This window comes from Electrophorus electricus, chromosome 22 (genome assembly GCF_041902795.1).
Source record: "Electrophorus electricus isolate QZ-2024a chromosome 22, ASM4190279v1, whole genome shotgun sequence".
Taxonomy (NCBI): Eukaryota; Metazoa; Chordata; class Actinopteri; order Gymnotiformes; family Gymnotidae; genus Electrophorus; species Electrophorus electricus.
The window spans coordinates 4,566,166-4,582,750 of NC_137518.1; the positions used below are offsets into that span (position 1 = coordinate 4,566,166).

General features: G+C 40.9%; 1 protein-coding gene across 9 annotated transcripts in view; it reads left to right on the forward strand.

Annotated features, from left to right (window-relative positions):
* The window catches only part of grm7 (glutamate metabotropic receptor 7), a 124,834-nt gene that overhangs the window by 75,587 nt on the left and 32,662 nt on the right, over positions 1 to 16,585 (forward strand). For all 9 annotated transcript variants that reach the window (XM_027001868.3, XM_027001867.3, XM_027001866.3 and 6 more), the window contains one exon: positions 10,177 to 10,377. In XM_027001868.3, the coding sequence (XP_026857669.3) occupies positions 10,177 to 10,377 (201 nt within the window). The remainder of the gene's footprint in view (positions 1 to 10,176; positions 10,378 to 16,585) is intronic.

A 16,585-nucleotide genomic window follows, 5' to 3' on the forward strand; every position in this document is an offset into this window, starting at 1 on the left:
CTTTAGTTCATCAAGACACAATGCTTACATGGGAAGGATAGGGAAGGATGTGGAAGGATCAGGAAAATCATGTTAGATCATCAGAGGTCAATATTACTCTGCTGAATATACATCAGGCATGGATTAGCAAAACCAAGCATGTAAAAAATTGCTTAGGTAATGGCGTAGTTTAGATATTATTTTACAAAAGCACCATGTTTGGTAAATATGTATGTAGCTGCAAAATGACATAGATTGGGTTAGGTTGTTGATTTTTATATTTGTTTAATACTTTTAGTAGATTGATAAAGAGGGAATGATTAAAATATTTTATAATAATAATAATAATAATAAAATATAATATTTTTTATAATGAGCTACAAAGTGACAGTAAAAACAAAACAAAACATCAAAGCTTGATAAAAGCAAAACTATAAAATTGAGTTTTAAATAACTTTTTACAACAATCAAAAGTAGGAGCAGTTTTAATAGTCAGGTCCTGCATTCTATAATCGAGGTGCACTTCAAGAAAAAGCTCTCTCATCCAAATTTGCAAGGAGGCTGTTGTAGAGAAGGCGACTTAACATCCTAAACTTCTTCAATGTTTTCTGCTAGAGACAGAGAACTAACACCCGAAATGATGTAAGATACAGAAGCATATCTTTGCCTTAGCACACCACTACTGAAACCCATACAGTCTGCTGGTCCTCTTCTTAAGTCACGTTATAGAACATCACATTACATTTTGTGTTGCACCCTGTTGACTAGAAGGCGCTCCAGGGGGTCACCGGAAATCATTTTCTCGGTGACGGCTTGCAACAACAACAGCACCTCCTGCTTTGCAGATGTGCCCTGCAGGCAACATCAGTGTGAGGGCCAATTTGCACACATCAAGGGATCAAGCATGTGGCAAGAAGGGAGCATAGGCTGCCATCGCTAGGATAGTGCCACATGCTAACATGCTAAGGGGGGACAGGAGCAGTCTAGCTTTGGTGAAGCTGACAGAGAAGCAGGAGGGAGAGGCCAATTAAAGCAACAGCTCACCTAAAGCTGCTACGAATGCTAACTGGTAATACTGCATACACACATATATGTGAATATATATCAATATATGAATGCAGTAAAGGGCAGTTAGTATTATGCCAGTGAAACTTAGATAACTGGTCCCCTGTTCATTTTTATTCGGTGTTGCATGCTATGCATGTTAGCCTTTTAGGGATGAGGTGTTTGCTTACCTCTAGTCCAGGACAAGGATTTGAAAGGAGAAGAAACGGTTCAAGGGTTGGAAAATACCTTTGTTTTCCCCTTTTATCTAGTTCCAGTTTGTGGGTCATTACTCATTTGGCTTGGATTTCTGGCATCTTCCCCCAGCCTCTGGCTTCTGGCCAGATACCCTTTTGTCTCCTTTTGGTAATTATTTAATTAAGACTAATTATTTAAAAAATGGACAGTCAGAGTTTGTTTACACCATTAATACACTGTACTGTTCTAATATGTATATATATATATATATATATATATATATATATATATATATATATATATATATATATATATATATATATATATATATATATATAAACCTAAAATATATATAAAGAATTTTTCTTTGGTGTTTGTGTAATGTTCACTGCCAAGTTGCCAAGTTCAACACAGATCAGAGCAATTGTTCGCTCCTCTTTGGGGACTGGGAGCCCCGGAGGTCGTTTTCTTGTTTTATGTTGTAAACAGACACACAGCAACCTGTATGATTAGCAGCAAACCAGTTACACACAACAGGCAAAAATAAAGAAATATATATATTCCTTTATTTTTGCCTCTTGTGTGTGTGTGTGTGTGTGTGTGTGTGTGTGTGTGTGTGTGTGTGTGTGTGTATATATATATATATATATATATATATATATATATATATATATATATATATATATATATATATATATGAGACTCGGGCTATGGCAAATCAAAAATTTTACATGTGAATTAGGAGATTATTTGTCCTTATTTAGCTTCCTTATGGCACAAACTGAGTGACTATAGAAAAGTGACTGTGTTAAGGATTTCATTACTACTATCGAAAGGACTGTACACATTGTGCTATGAAGAATACTTCTAAAAAGACTTTGCATCAGTCTATTTGCGCTTTACTGTGCCAGTGGAGAGGAGGTATAGAAACGTTCTTAGTGCCTACACATTTTTGAAAAAAAGAAAAAACAAAAAAAGAAAAAAACATTTAAATGTGTCTGAAAGAGCATTCAGATAGGATGGTAATACTAAAAAGCAGTAAATCGTTTCTCAACTATTTTTATCCTATTGAGACATTTTTACATAATTGTGTGGGTTGTTTCTGCATAACATTTCTAAATAACATTGAGGAAATAGCAGACGGCCTTCTCCAGCAAGGACATCTGTCAGCAGTGTGTAACTGACATCATACATCTTTATGAGTTAGCATGGGCAAATTAACCATAATTCCTCAGTAACCATGACCATAATTCTTCATGACTTTTTAGAGAGAGAGAGAGAGAGACATTACAAGTAGACAACTCAGTTTTTCCCAAGCTTGTTAAGTTATTCTTATTTTGCATGAATTACATGCACGCTATTTCAAACTCTGAACAAAGAGAGTTTTCCTCACATGAAACTGGTACAGAGAGTCTCACAATTATAGAAAGCACGGAAACCTGCTTCTCCTTATGGTTGTCAAAGGTGTCGAAATCCTCAAAAAAGAAAAGCTAAAGGTCTGCTGTGCATCCTGCAAAATATATGCTACATGCTGTAAATATATTCAGGTCTACTGTGCAGGCATGACACAAATTAACTTGTGAGGCACTATTTTCACCTGTAAATGATATGTCTGCTTTTAATGAAAGCCTTCAGTTCATTCAACACTATAAATACATATCCAAGCCTGGACTGTATTCACATTACAAAGCTTGCATGTAAATGTAGATGTATTCACCACCACCCTTATTTATTAATTAGAAGCATCTTGTTCATGTAAAGTTAGAGACAATAGCCCGTCTTTTCCTGTAAACACCTTGTGTTAGCTAACGTCTCTTCATCAGGGACTGCTGGACTACTAATAGCTGGATATTTGTGGGCACAGAGACATTCTTAGAAATGACATGGACTCTAACAGAGAAGCGGATGCTGCTGTGTTTGATGTCCGTGCGAAGCCGTGCATTACCCATCACCACACTACTCCCTTGTCCCTGTGTCACTTCTGTGTTGAGAATAGCCTGCCATCCAAATTAATATCTGCTCAGCAGTAGTGCTGTTAAGAACCTCGGTGGAGAGTGGCGGTCCAGTTGTGCAGTACAACAGATTTCAAGTGCACACCTAAAAAATGCACATACGAGAAGAAGTGTGTTTATAAAAAGTTTATAACACTGTGACGACGGCAGGGAGAGAGCAAGGCATGAGAGCAGTTGAGGTGAGTCTTTGTTGTCAAAATCGAAATGAATAAAACCAAAATGCCGGCAGTAAGGCTCATAGACCGCCGAAGGCAGGCTGCTTGGAAGCATCGTCTTCCAAGTCGCTGTCGGTGAGCAATGTGCAGCTCTGGAGGAGAGGACCTGTGGGCTTTTTATAGGAAGAGGACAGAATAAGGCACAGGTGCTCATGATTAATAATCTGGTAATTGGGAGTGGGGCAGTTGTGCTTGTGTGTGTGTGTGTGTGTGTCAGTGGATGTGCCTCTCCTGCTGGGTGCCCTGTGCATTATGACAAACATCTTATTTGTCAGATATTTCTAATTAAGTTGGCAGTGAGTATATATGTTGAAGAGAATTAAAGCAAAAGGCTTTTATTCAGTCTGTCACACATGATTATCCTAATGGGTTAGATATATCCATTACTGATTGGTTTAGGTTTGAGTTGTGAAATATATGAGACAGCTCCTACTACTACTACTACTACTACTACTACTACTGCTACTGCTACTGCTGTTACTAATAATAATAACAATAAGAAGAATAACCAATACTATTAGTGCTAAGGATAATGGTGATCATTGATTGGCTACCACTACCACCACTGTCTAAGTATATTAACTCAGTGAGACTACAGTTCGTAAAACAGAGCATCAAATACAGGCTGTGAGTAAGAACCCGACTTACAACAGAATTCCAGATCCTAAGCAGTGCCACCAAGACAATATGCAAAGGATCCTGCTACTTTATATACCATAACACTAGAGGAAGTGTGTATCAGTCATGAGTTTTAGTAAAGAAGTAGGTCTGCTGAGATGGTTCTATTTTCTCAAGATGTTAACTGCAGTTTTATGGTGATTTTACTCACATTTCCATAACACCATGCTGGTGAGTCATGTGGTTAATGAGTACTTGTCCTGTAAATGAAAGGACAAAGTCATGACAGTGTTAGAGGCAAGCAGGACCACACACCCCTTGTACGGGAGAGCCCAAACACCCAGGGATATTCAAGGAGACTAGCAAGGACTACTGTAGAACACCCAGGGGTATCCAAAGAGACCAGCCAGAGCAGGACACCCTTGAGCAAAGAAAGCAAAATGAGGCATTTTGTTTGGCTGGATGATTGGTACTGCCACTGTTTTTGCGAGCACTGGGTTGTTTGCAGAGAACACGATGGTAGGGATAAACGCCGGGTTTGGACTTCTCTTGTGTTTCGGCTGTTTTTGCATATGTTGTCAATTAAAATTCTTCCCGTTCAAAAGCTCAGGTACTGTAAGCCGCAAGTCATTTTCAAAATGCCTGAATGCATTAAGATGATCTGGTGTTTGTTTTCAGAGAAATCTTATTGGCATTTCCTATGTAAAAAAAGACCCACAAAGATACACACAGTCATTGAACAATAACAGGCCGCATTGAATCAGCCGCCGTTGTGAGCACTTTGTAGGATTCCGTCGTCAGTCTACTAACAACGGAGCAACTGCATGCATTTACCGTACCTGCGCCCTTGCAGAGAAGCGGTGGTTTAGCTCATTTTGCTAAAGCTTCAATATAAGCCTGTAGAGTTTGTTTTTATACAGATGAGTTGGTACTGACAACAGATATTCACTCAGGTGAAGAAGGTGCAGAAGTTGCAGTTTTGGCTGCTTGGATAGAGTTTATAGGCTTAGCAACACTAGCCATTTCCCATACATCCACACAGAGGTCATGCTTGTTATGTCTTCAAGTGAACGTGTATGAGGGACAGTTATTCATTTTTGCCAAGATCCTTTGACGATACCACAGTTAATATTCAATTGAGTTCCTCCACCAATATACAGTTATCCCAGTAAAAGTGTACATGCATTAATCTCTTAAATTCCAGGATAATTTTTAAGGTCTTAAGCCATCTTATTCAGTGACATCTGTGAATTATTCTGTAACTACACTGAAACTAGGGTATGTAGTTTCAAGAATGAATAGAGGCTGGAACCACCAACTCCTCGGAGTGTTAGAGTTTTAAAAATGTAGAGTAATGTATTGTTGGTCTGGTTTGTGACATATTTCTGTCGTATTACACGTGTCCTTTCAAACAGGACAGTGGAAATGTCGGAGACATTCTGTATGTGTGACATCCTCTCCCAGTTCTGGATGACGCCATGGTCTGCATATTTATTTATTTATTTATTTGTTTGTTTGTTTGTTTATTTGTTTATTTATTGGTTGGTTTGTGCTTTCCTTGCTCTTTCCTTGCTGTCATCTGTGTAACCCAGCTTGTAGATAGCTTGAGGATTAGCTGATGAGGGAAAACACAAAGCACAAGCACTGTATCGGGGTCCCCAGGACTAGGCAAACGCTGGCCTACATATTGCTGACAATTTGGCAAATGATTTAAAGTCTTCTTGGGTCTGTCATGCAATAAATGCATGCAGACAACTTTTGGCATAAATTGGGTTTTGCTCTGAGAAATGTACTGAAGCAAATCATATCTCCCACAATTTATAAAGCCAGCCAGTACTTCGGCTCACACCACCTAAAGGTTAAAAGTTAGATTTTATAGAAAATGTCAAGTTTCCTGCACAGTGATACATGCTTTTGGACTGTGGATTCTATTATTCTTTGACACTCTGGGAATAAGTGGTCTTCTACTTTTTGTTGATAGAACATCAGTGCTTCCAGGCCAAGCTTTCTCTGCTATGTGAAAACACAGGCAAAGCTAGAACCAGGCTGAGGTTCTTGGGAATAACATCCAAACGATTCAACAAGACACCTTTGAAGTAAAAGATAAATATTCTAATGTGTGAAAATAAAGGATGCAGAATTCTCAGGACAGCAACATTCATAAACACGAATCAGTTTGCTATCTTTTATAGTTTGTTTTAGTGCACACATTTGTTTCCATTGCCTTATATTACACACTGGCTAGGAAGAAACTCTGCTGCTATGGCTCTCCAATAAATCCTATGCTGTGCCCTGATGTATTTAGAACATGCCAAGCACATGAAACAGGTTTTCATTTGTCACAGTTTGCTGAAATGTCAGTACTGACTTCAAATCTACCACAAATTAAAAAGGTCAGAATGATCACTTCAACTGTTAGATTTCTTCATAAAAAAACAGCTGCATTGCATGCTATAACAAATGGTGGCAAAAAGAATTCTGGGTAGAAAGCAAGGTGAACAGTGCTTTCTTCTGTTTTTGGACCTCATTCAGCTACTTGTTAGGCTGATCAGGTTCATACATTCATCATAATTACATGCTGTGTTTATCTCCATAACAGACTTGAAGATCACTTCCATTTTTGATGACGACTTGTACTGCTTTATCTCATTATTATGAGTGTGACAAGAATCTCTCTTTATATTTGCAAGAAAGAAATATCCCATCATTCTTTTTTCCATGGGAGCATGAACTTTTTCTCTAGAAGCCAAGATCAAAACAGCTGATAACTGAACTGGAAATTCCTTGACCATCACATGATATAATGTCCATCACATAATGTCATGAATGTAATGTCCATCACATAATGTCATGAATGTAACATGTTTCTTACACAAGCAGTTTGACTAGTCATGGCTCCTTCCTCTGTGGGGACGAGCACCATATCTCCTGGGCTGTTATTTACTTTTTTTCCAGTTTCATCACTTAGTTGAACCACAGTCACTAATTAACTTTGAAAGGGCTACTGGGTATTTGGGAGATCAAAAGCGAGCTTGTGCGCTAAGCACTGGCTACTGAACCTGGCACTCGGAGACGTTCTGTTTCAGAACATGGGACGTGAAGGGCACACAGTCAGCAGCACATCCACACCTGGATTAGAACCTTTCTTCTCTGCAAATAAGACACACCTTAGAAGGTAACACTGGTTAAGACTTTAAATTGGACCTGATTAAAGATACCGTAGGCCATGTTAAACAGATAAAAATTTAAAAATGAGAGTGACTGTTTCTGAACACATAGTTACAAGTCTGTCTGAACAGAGTTCTCTTATCTTTAACATTGAATTATTGTACCATACAATTGAATTATTATTGCAAATGTGTTCCACTATCAATTCCTAGTGCACTCTGTTGGAAAACAACACATGGATATTTTCAGCAGAAAATAATGAATTGCAAAGCAAATAGCATATGGCTGACAACATTTCGGTGAAACCCACGCATGTTGGTAGCAAGAACTCTCATTAGTGTGTACACCTGTGAGAATTTTCCAGGAGGAACAAACTGGTTAAACATATTCTTATTAATTGAGAGGCAGGCCCATTCTAAAACAAGTGAGAAGTAGAAAGGCAGAGGAATATGAGACCAGCCAAGGCTCGTTATAATTCACAAGAGCTATCTGCAGTGACCTTGCTCACACAACAACCAATCAACACCAATGACCTCGCTCACACAACAGCCAATCAACAGCAGCGACCTCGCTCACACAACAGCCAATCAACAGTATTCAGCAATTTAAATAATGCTGTTCAGACATTAGTGGACATTCAGAATCTGTGTTGAATGAACAGTAATACACCAATGACCAATAGTTTTTTTTTTTCAGTCTCTGTCCTATTTTCACAGGTTTTTATCTTCAGTGTAATTAGAAATGCCAGTAAAGTTTTGACATGGGTAACCATTTCATGAAACATTTGAGGTCCTTCTTGAACCATTTTCACCACCAGTCATACACATATACCTTTCCTCACTGCCTTTCTACACTGACTGTATTTAGTCACAGTTCTAAGGGGTGTTTTGGCCATAGAGATTAAGATCTTGGGCTCAACAGGCAGCTTTTTTGTATATCTCATATCATAAATGTTTTAAACTACAATACTTACCAATACTCATTAGTTTTTGGGGGATACAGTGTACGGAATGTTTTTGTTTAATCCAGCGCTTGTACACATCACTTTAAATATTATACTGAAGTATTTGACATTTCTTTTAGAGTATGTCCAAGGCAATCACTCATTATATATTAGCAGAAAGCATCTAACTAAATTATGAGCTCTGCAGCATGGTGTCGACACCATCTGACATACTTATGAAATCAAGCGTTGATGCAGTTTCCCAATTTCACTCAAAAGGTCTTATGGCTCTTTCAGGTGAACTGACATTTTCTGGCCTCGTGCCGCCTCCATTGGCCAGTGCTCCAGTAAAAGGACCCTCTTCCTGCTAGCAACTTGTGCCTCACCTAACGAACCATCTTCCCGCCAGCTTGACCCGAGGTTTGTCTCAAAGCGTGTGTCCTCAGTGAGACACGTTACGGCTGTCCAGTTATGGCTATAGCTTGACCATGGGGCATAGTAACCTTCAGTAGCCTGGCAATGCTGGCTTAGATACAGCCTCTAATTGGAGGGAGGAAACTTCATGAGTCCTCTTCACCTGAAGAGTGCCAGCATGTGAAGATGAAAGGTGGGGTAAAGTTTTGGCAGGGATGTCCTTTGCGCCTGCAAATTAAGGCATCACTATTTAAAATCAATAAAGCAGAATTTTGTCTGGTTAATATATAGGCTGTACGGGTTTGGGTTTACATTTTAGAATACATGAATACGTATAATCACAACATGCCTTGTGGTAAAAAGTTTAGTTGTTCAATTTGGATACAATAACATTCCATACAGATCTTTTCATTTAGCCCCTTAACACACACAGTAGAGCCAACACACAGTAATAAATTTGCCAAAAAGACTGCTTATTTTTATGTGCTTTAAGCTTTAAAACTTCTTTAAACAGATAGTTGTAACTGTATTGCAGATGATAAGACCGTTGTTCCTCTTTGCCATATGACTGTACAGCTAGATGAAAAAAGTTTACCATGGAATTGTACCTCATGTATTTGGTGCTTAAGAGGTCTTTTAGAACATTCTGGAAGAAAATCAGACCCCACTGGTGGCGTTCCCATTCCAGGCCTCCCAGGAGCACGGGACCAGCCTTGGTCGCAAGGAGGCGATTGGCTGGAATCTCTGTGGAAGAGGAAGAAGGCAAGGTCTGCCACTTCTCTCCACATTCACGAGAGGATAGGTCAGTCAGTCTTGAGCCCGGGCGGTCATTAAGCAGTTGAGGTGGTATGTACTAGCCTTCATCCTCCCAGACTGGGTGGACTGTGGAAATATCATTTTAATAGGGTACCAAAAATCAAACCTAAATAATATCACTTTGTGAAGGGCACAGAGACTGTCAGTATCAATGCTGAAAACTCTAGGTGAAAAGAGACGTGTAACTAGGGAAGATTAAAAGTATTTTATTTAAGACTTAATAATCCTCGGTAATTCTGGTAGTTTTTCTTGTACCTGTTAAAGTAAAAAAAACTGCTATGACTTCTCAACACAAGAAGCAGTTTTGAATCTTATCTTATATAGTACTGTATATAAACAAAAGAGTACTGTGCTACGATCAGTTTTTGCAAGTAATATCCTATTGAATACAATTACATGGTAGGATTAGTGGTGATCCCAGGTTGGCACTCAAGAATTGAACGTTTTATTCCTGACCCTTCTTTTAATACTGAGGATTCTGATTTCCTGTGTTTTCCCTATTTAATAAAATCCTCACACTTTCACACCCCCGGTTTCTGTTCTTAAAAGCATCTTCAGACTAAAGGCAGTGATGTTGTTGTCTTTTCATGTATCGCCATATTCCCATCCAAGTGTTTTGGAGAGCATCTCAGCACCCACAGTGTTGAAACCCGCACCACCACAAATCCCAACCCCCCCACCCCGGAAGCAGCTGCAGAGATTGTTTTGTGTGAGCTGTTTACAGTGTCTTGTGGATTCTCTTTCTCCTCACCCGTACCCCCACCCCCAGGCCAGGAGCGCATAGGGACGGATTCCAAGTACGAGCAGGAGGGGAAGGTGCAGTTCGTGATCGACGCTGTGTACGCCATGGCCCACGCTCTGCACAGCATGCAGAAGGATCTGTGCCCCGAGCAGTCCGGTGTCTGCCCTGAGATGGAGGTGGCCGGCGGCAAAAAGCTCCTCAAGTACATCCGCAACGTCAATTTCAACGGTGAGTGGCTGCACGCAATGGCAGTTGCAGGGGGTGAACGAGGGCGCTGAGACTAATCTCCTGGGCCTCGAATATGAGATGTTTTCAGACCAAATTGGTCACTGGAGTATTAGGCTTAATAGCTACACTCCACCAACTTTTGCATGTACTCTGTAATTACTGTAGCTCATCCTCACTTGGCTGCTTGCTGTGGTGTGCGTGGGTCAGTGCCATGTTAGGGTGGGTGGAACCACAACAATGTGTGTCATAAGATGCATTTGCCAGCATTGAATGACATATGCTTTTGAGTGCTAGGCCACATGTCCCTTATGCTCCTCTCAGTCCCCTCTGTCCCTTACGCTCCTCTCAGTCCCCTCTGTCCCTTACGCTCCTCTCAGTCCCCTCTCAGTCCCCTCTCAGTCCCCTCTGTCCCTTACGCTCCTCTCAGTCCCTTCTGTCCCTTACGCTCCTCTCAGTCCCCTCTGTCCCTTACGCTCCTCTCAGTCCCCTCTGTCCCTTACGCTCCTCTCAGTCCCCTCTCAGTCCCCTCTCAGTCCCCTCTGTCCCTTACGCTCCTCTCAGTCCCTTCTGTCCCTTACGCTCCTCTCAGTCCCCTCTGTCCCTTACGCTCCTCTCAGTCCCCTCTGTCCCTTACGCTCCTCTCAGTCCCCTCTATCCCTTAGGCTCCTCTCAGTCCCCTCTGTCCCTTACGCTCCTCTAGTCCCCTCTGTCCCTTATGCTCCTCTCAGTCCCCTCTCAGTCCCCTCTGTCCCTTAGGCTCCTCTTAGTCCCCTCTGTCCCTTACGCTCCTCTCAGTCCCTTCTGTCCCTTACGCTCCTCTCAGTCCCTTCAGTCCCTTACGCTCCTCTCAGTCCCCTCTGTCCCTTATGCTCCTCTCAGTCCCCTCTCAGTCCCCTCTCAGTCCCCTCTGTCCCTTACGCTCCTCTCAGTCCCTTCTGTCCCTTACGCTCCTCTCAGTCCCCTCTGTCCCTTACGCTCCTCTCAGTCCCCTCTATCCCTTAGGCTCCTCTCAGTCCCCTCTGTCCCTTACGCTCCTCTCAGTCCCCTCTGTCCCTTACGCTCCTCTCAGTCCCCTCTATCCCTTAGGCTCCTCTCAGTCCCCTCTGTCCCTTACGCTCCTCTCAGTCCCCTCTGTCCCTTACGCTCCTCTCAGTCCCCTCTCAGTCCCCTCTCAGTCCCCTCTGTCCCTTAGGCTCCTCTCAGTCCCCTCTGTCCATTAGGCTCCTCTCAGTCCCCTCTATACCTTACGCTCTTCTCAGTCCCCTCAGTCCCCTCAGTCCCCTCTGTCCATTAGGCTCCTCTCAGTCCCCTCTATACCTTACGCTCCTCTCAGTCCCCTCTGTCCCTTACGCTCCTCTCTGTCCTCTCTGCGCCTTATTCTCCTCTCAGGCCCTTTTGTTCCTTACGCTTTCACGACAATTGATCTCTGGTAGCTTCTGGTGCCTCGTGCTTAGGAATTTTGAGCTGTAAAATAAATGAACTTAAAATAAACTTAAAAACGCATTCATTCTTTTTTTAAACTTTGTCATTAAATATAAAAAATGGCAGGGGGAATTAACAGTATTTACATTTTTTATCAGACCACTGGAAAAGGAAGCTTAAGGCACTTTTGAAAATGAGATATTAATGTTTCCTAATTAGGTCAGAAGATTATAGTCACTTTATCCAGGGGTGGCAGTAGATCAATGTGTTTGATGTATGTGCACTGAGCAGGAAGTGTTGCTGGAATAAACATTTGAACAGACATATGGAGAGAGACAGAGCCTGGTAGATTAAAAGCTGCAAGCTAAATAATCTTTTCAAATGGAGTTTGTGCAAAATGAACAGTGTTAACATAATAAGAAACACATCTGCTATGTGATATGCTATGTCCATTACTGTGTGACAGCTATTTAAAATTCTAGTGTGAAGAATTACTACAGTACAGACGAAAAATAAGAATCAGTATATATCAAGTTTATATCAAGTACATATCAAGTGCTTGTGACATACTCGGAGTTACTTAAATATTTAAGCTAAAGAATAAATATTCACGCAGTCACCCAATTCTGTTAAGCAAATCTAGCTCAATATAACCTGTCTTGGGGAAGTTACTTTGAAAGTGTAATACATTACATTTTACTTATTGCTTGCAGTTGAAATAATAAGATATGTTACAGTTGTAGAAAAATCTTACTGGCCTATTATTTCATAATGATTCACCAAGAGAACAGAAGCAATGCCTTAGTGGAGATAAAACCAGTAGCAACACTACCAAGCTTGTAGAAGTAATGCACTGTATACATGTTGAAATATGACTTTGTTACTCGTAAAAGTAATCACTTTGCAACATATTAGTTATAACCAAACAGTTCCTTATGTAAATCTTTTATCCTGACAATGACTCTGGTCTTTTAGTCACCATAACTCTGTTTGAAATGTTGATGTGAGATAATCAATCAAAGCAAATGCAATCACGAGAGACAACAAGAAAATTTCCATCATTTCCTACTGTCTGCAGCTTGACACCCCTACTCAACTTTCCTCCATTCTCTTAAAATGCCCCATAACTCTCAAAGGTATTGGTCTTCCGAGCAGCTTCCTGTGCAGTAGTTCTCCTAGTTAGCGTAGTCTTCTATTAGTCGTAGCAACAACTAAATCAGGCATACGTGTCCACCCAGTTGTAAACTTGTCTGCTGATGCTGAGCTTTACCTGGGCGTTGTTTACAAGTAATGGTCAACTTCAGCCTAGAGAGTATCGCAACTGCCAGTGGCACATGTGCATAAACAAGACATGTAAAAGTTTTGGTTAAATCTTTCATATTTTAATCAAATTTATAACAATACAGTGCTAACCTCAATGGCAAAATCATTTATAAATGCAGTGAATGGTCCGAAGGTGCCTTTATACAGTTGAGTCATGATGTGCATTGCGGTATGTTAAACCCCATGGCCGAACCCAAGATTGGACGCAGTTAAAATATGGCCTGCATTATTTCGAGCAAAACTATTTGTTTCTTGGATCATGTGAATGCCAATAATCTGTTACATCAGGCTCATTTGCATATTGCAACCTTGTTTTTATACAGAGCTTTCCCTCCCCCCACAAGTGCTCAGCATATGTGAGAATTTCAAGACTGATGGAAACATGTCATGTGAAGCATGCAACACTCTCATTACAGTAAAGCCAGTAATGGGTGACTACTTATATATCAATAGTTATGTAACACAGCATAATCACATACATGTTCATTGTTTTGATGCATTCACTATTTCTCTTGACTATAGATAACAGTAAAAATATAGAAAGAGTAAGTGTGTGTGTGTGTGTGTGTGTGTGTGTGTGTGTGTGTGTGTGTGTGTGTGTGTGTGTGTGTAAATATATTACCTATGTTCATCCAGTGAAACAAGCAGACAGTGATAAAAGAGAAGATTAGCAGTGGTGAAGAAAGGTGTATTTGAAGTTTAAGAAATCCTGGCAGCTGAAAGAGGAAACAAAGACAATGTTTAAGGTTAACACCAAATTGTCCCAGTGGTGATTGAAGCTCTCAGGGTTATGACCCCTAAACTGGAGGAGTGGCTCCATCAGATCCCAGGAATGACATCAATCTCTGTCCAGAAGAGTCTAGTCCCAGCGAAAATAGTGTAAAACAGCTTCAACATACAGGCCTCTGGTATACACACACACAGGCACACACACACACACACACACAAACACACACACACACACACACACACACACACACACACACACACACACACACACACACACACAGGGTCTGTGTTCGCACAATAAATAAAGCAAATTAACTTGATTTTATTTAAAGCTGATGATTTAGGTTAAAGCAATAAATGCTAATTGGAAAACACACTCCAAAAAAAAAATTTCAATCTTGCAAATTCTGCAATCCTGTCAAGTCATTATGACACCTGTTTTATCCGTTACACACAGCAAAGGAGTCATTGCTGAAATGCTGCACCAATATTTATATCAGTAGTCCATTTGGTCATAAGTAGTGGCAATGAAAAAACTCAATATGTAGGCATGGAAAGATGGAGAAAAAAAGACATCTGATGCCCTTTTTATCCAGCTTTCAAAGGGTTCTTAAAAACCCCGTAGCCTCCTCAGAGATGTCGCAATGCCTGGGAATCTCAGTGCATACTAATAAACATTAACAGATTTAAAGAGGCCCTGCTCCTAAATACATATTCAGTGTATGGTGCACAGTTTTCATCCAAAAATGTGGTCATACAAACGTACCATGCGCAGAACTGACCCAAGCCGACATCACGAGTTAGAATGGTAGAAGCGATTGAGCTGCATTTTTCAAATCAGCTTAAACCTTTTGAGCTTTTTTTTTGTTGTTTAGTGAACTTGTGAGAAAGAATTATATATCCACTGCCATTTGGAATAGCCAGGGACGGAGAATATGCCTGAAGTACATATCAGACTATACTACATGAAACATGTTTGTTGTGATCCATCCAAACAAGAACAGAGGTGTCTGAAATCTCTGCCATTCCTGACATGCAAACACTTTCTAACACTTGAAGTCACAGTTCGGTTAAGCAGAGGGAAGGAGGGAAATATAATAGCAGGGACAGGAACACAGGCACAAAATAACTCTCAAAATGCATCTTCCCCCCAATTGTCATCACTGAAATATGATGTCATTGCTTTAATGTAATATTTTTATCTATCTATTTATTTATTTATTTATTTTTGTTTTGATTGTGGCTGATTAATACTACATTTTAAAACTGCGTTCCAGAGGAGATACCAAAGCCTTTTGAAAATCAATGGAAAAATATGATTAATTACACTGGCCCAACGATGATTTCCCTTCCTGGAAAAATTATGTTTATTATGTATTTTTGCACACTGAATCCAAATATGTTTTCAGAATATCTCTACCACCCATTGTTGTTTTATTTCACTATACTTGTATGTCATATGTAGTATTTTAAACTCTTATTGATCCCATCAATGTTGGAACCCTACTACTGAACACTGGAGAGCGGTGTTCCTGAGGCCAAATATAAGCAAAACGCATATTCATTGTACATTTTAGAAGTATGTCTGTACACATTTTAAGTTCAATAAGTCTTATTTATAAATAGGTAATATATAATTAACATAAAATGTAATTGTCCTGTCACTTAAAAATTATATCTAAAATTCTAAAAACAGATTTGAATTCTTAATATAAAAAGTACTATAAGGTCCATCTATTTTGGATCTTAGCTGAGAAGCTGTCTCAGAGAGTTCATTTTTATGTAACGCCAACGCCCCAGCTTCGGTGCACTCATGTAGCTCAGCTGCGCCCTCCAGTGGTGTGCAGCAGTTGGCTGAATACTTACACCCTTTGCCTAAAGAAGGGCAATCACCTCCTCACTGCCTCCGCCTCAGCTTACTCACTGACAGTCTCGCTGCCTCCCGACTCGCTGACTGTCTTTAGGAAGGCCCGAGTTACTTGGCGCGTGCCTTAATCCGCTCCCCTTCCCTGCCAGCTGGAACAGCCGCTGTAGCAGGCGACAGGACCAGTCGCAGGGGTAACAAAGCGTGAAAACTCCAGCAGCAGGTTGCCCTGTGTGCCTGTGCAACTCAACACGCTGCAGCAGCTGCGATGTTCTGTACCGCCTCTGAATCACACCCCAGTCAATCGGGCGCCCCACCTCCGTCGAGAAAGGGAAAGTTCACGTTACAGGTTCTCTGTGCCCAGGGACATTGTCCGTGATGGAGGGATGGGCTGTCATGTTTTGGCTTAACACAGAACCAGCATGGTCTTGCAGAGTTCATGTACATAATCTCTGTGAGATGATTTTTGGCACCGGTGCACGCCTGATATTGACTTTAGCACATGTGTTTGTGGACTGATGCTGTAGCTGCGAACTTCACATGCACAGAACGGCAACCCCTTGCTTTTCTCCCTCAGCTGTTCACGAACATGATTAATGACCTGTGGAAATGAGGAAAGTTGGACTTTGTTTCTCGAACGTGGAGGGACTGACCTTGTTCATGTTCCAAAAATGTTTCTTTCGTACCAGGGCCCCCAGGCAACAACACTTCCCAAGCGCGGACAGTCCAGGGTCCCGGATGAGCTGCCAGCCCCGGGGCTGCACTGCCCTGTTTATTTCTAATGACGACTAAAAGAAACCTTTTGGTTCCCAAAGCCAAGTACAGTCAACAGAACCCATGTTTTTGAATCCAGCGATATACAGTATCTGA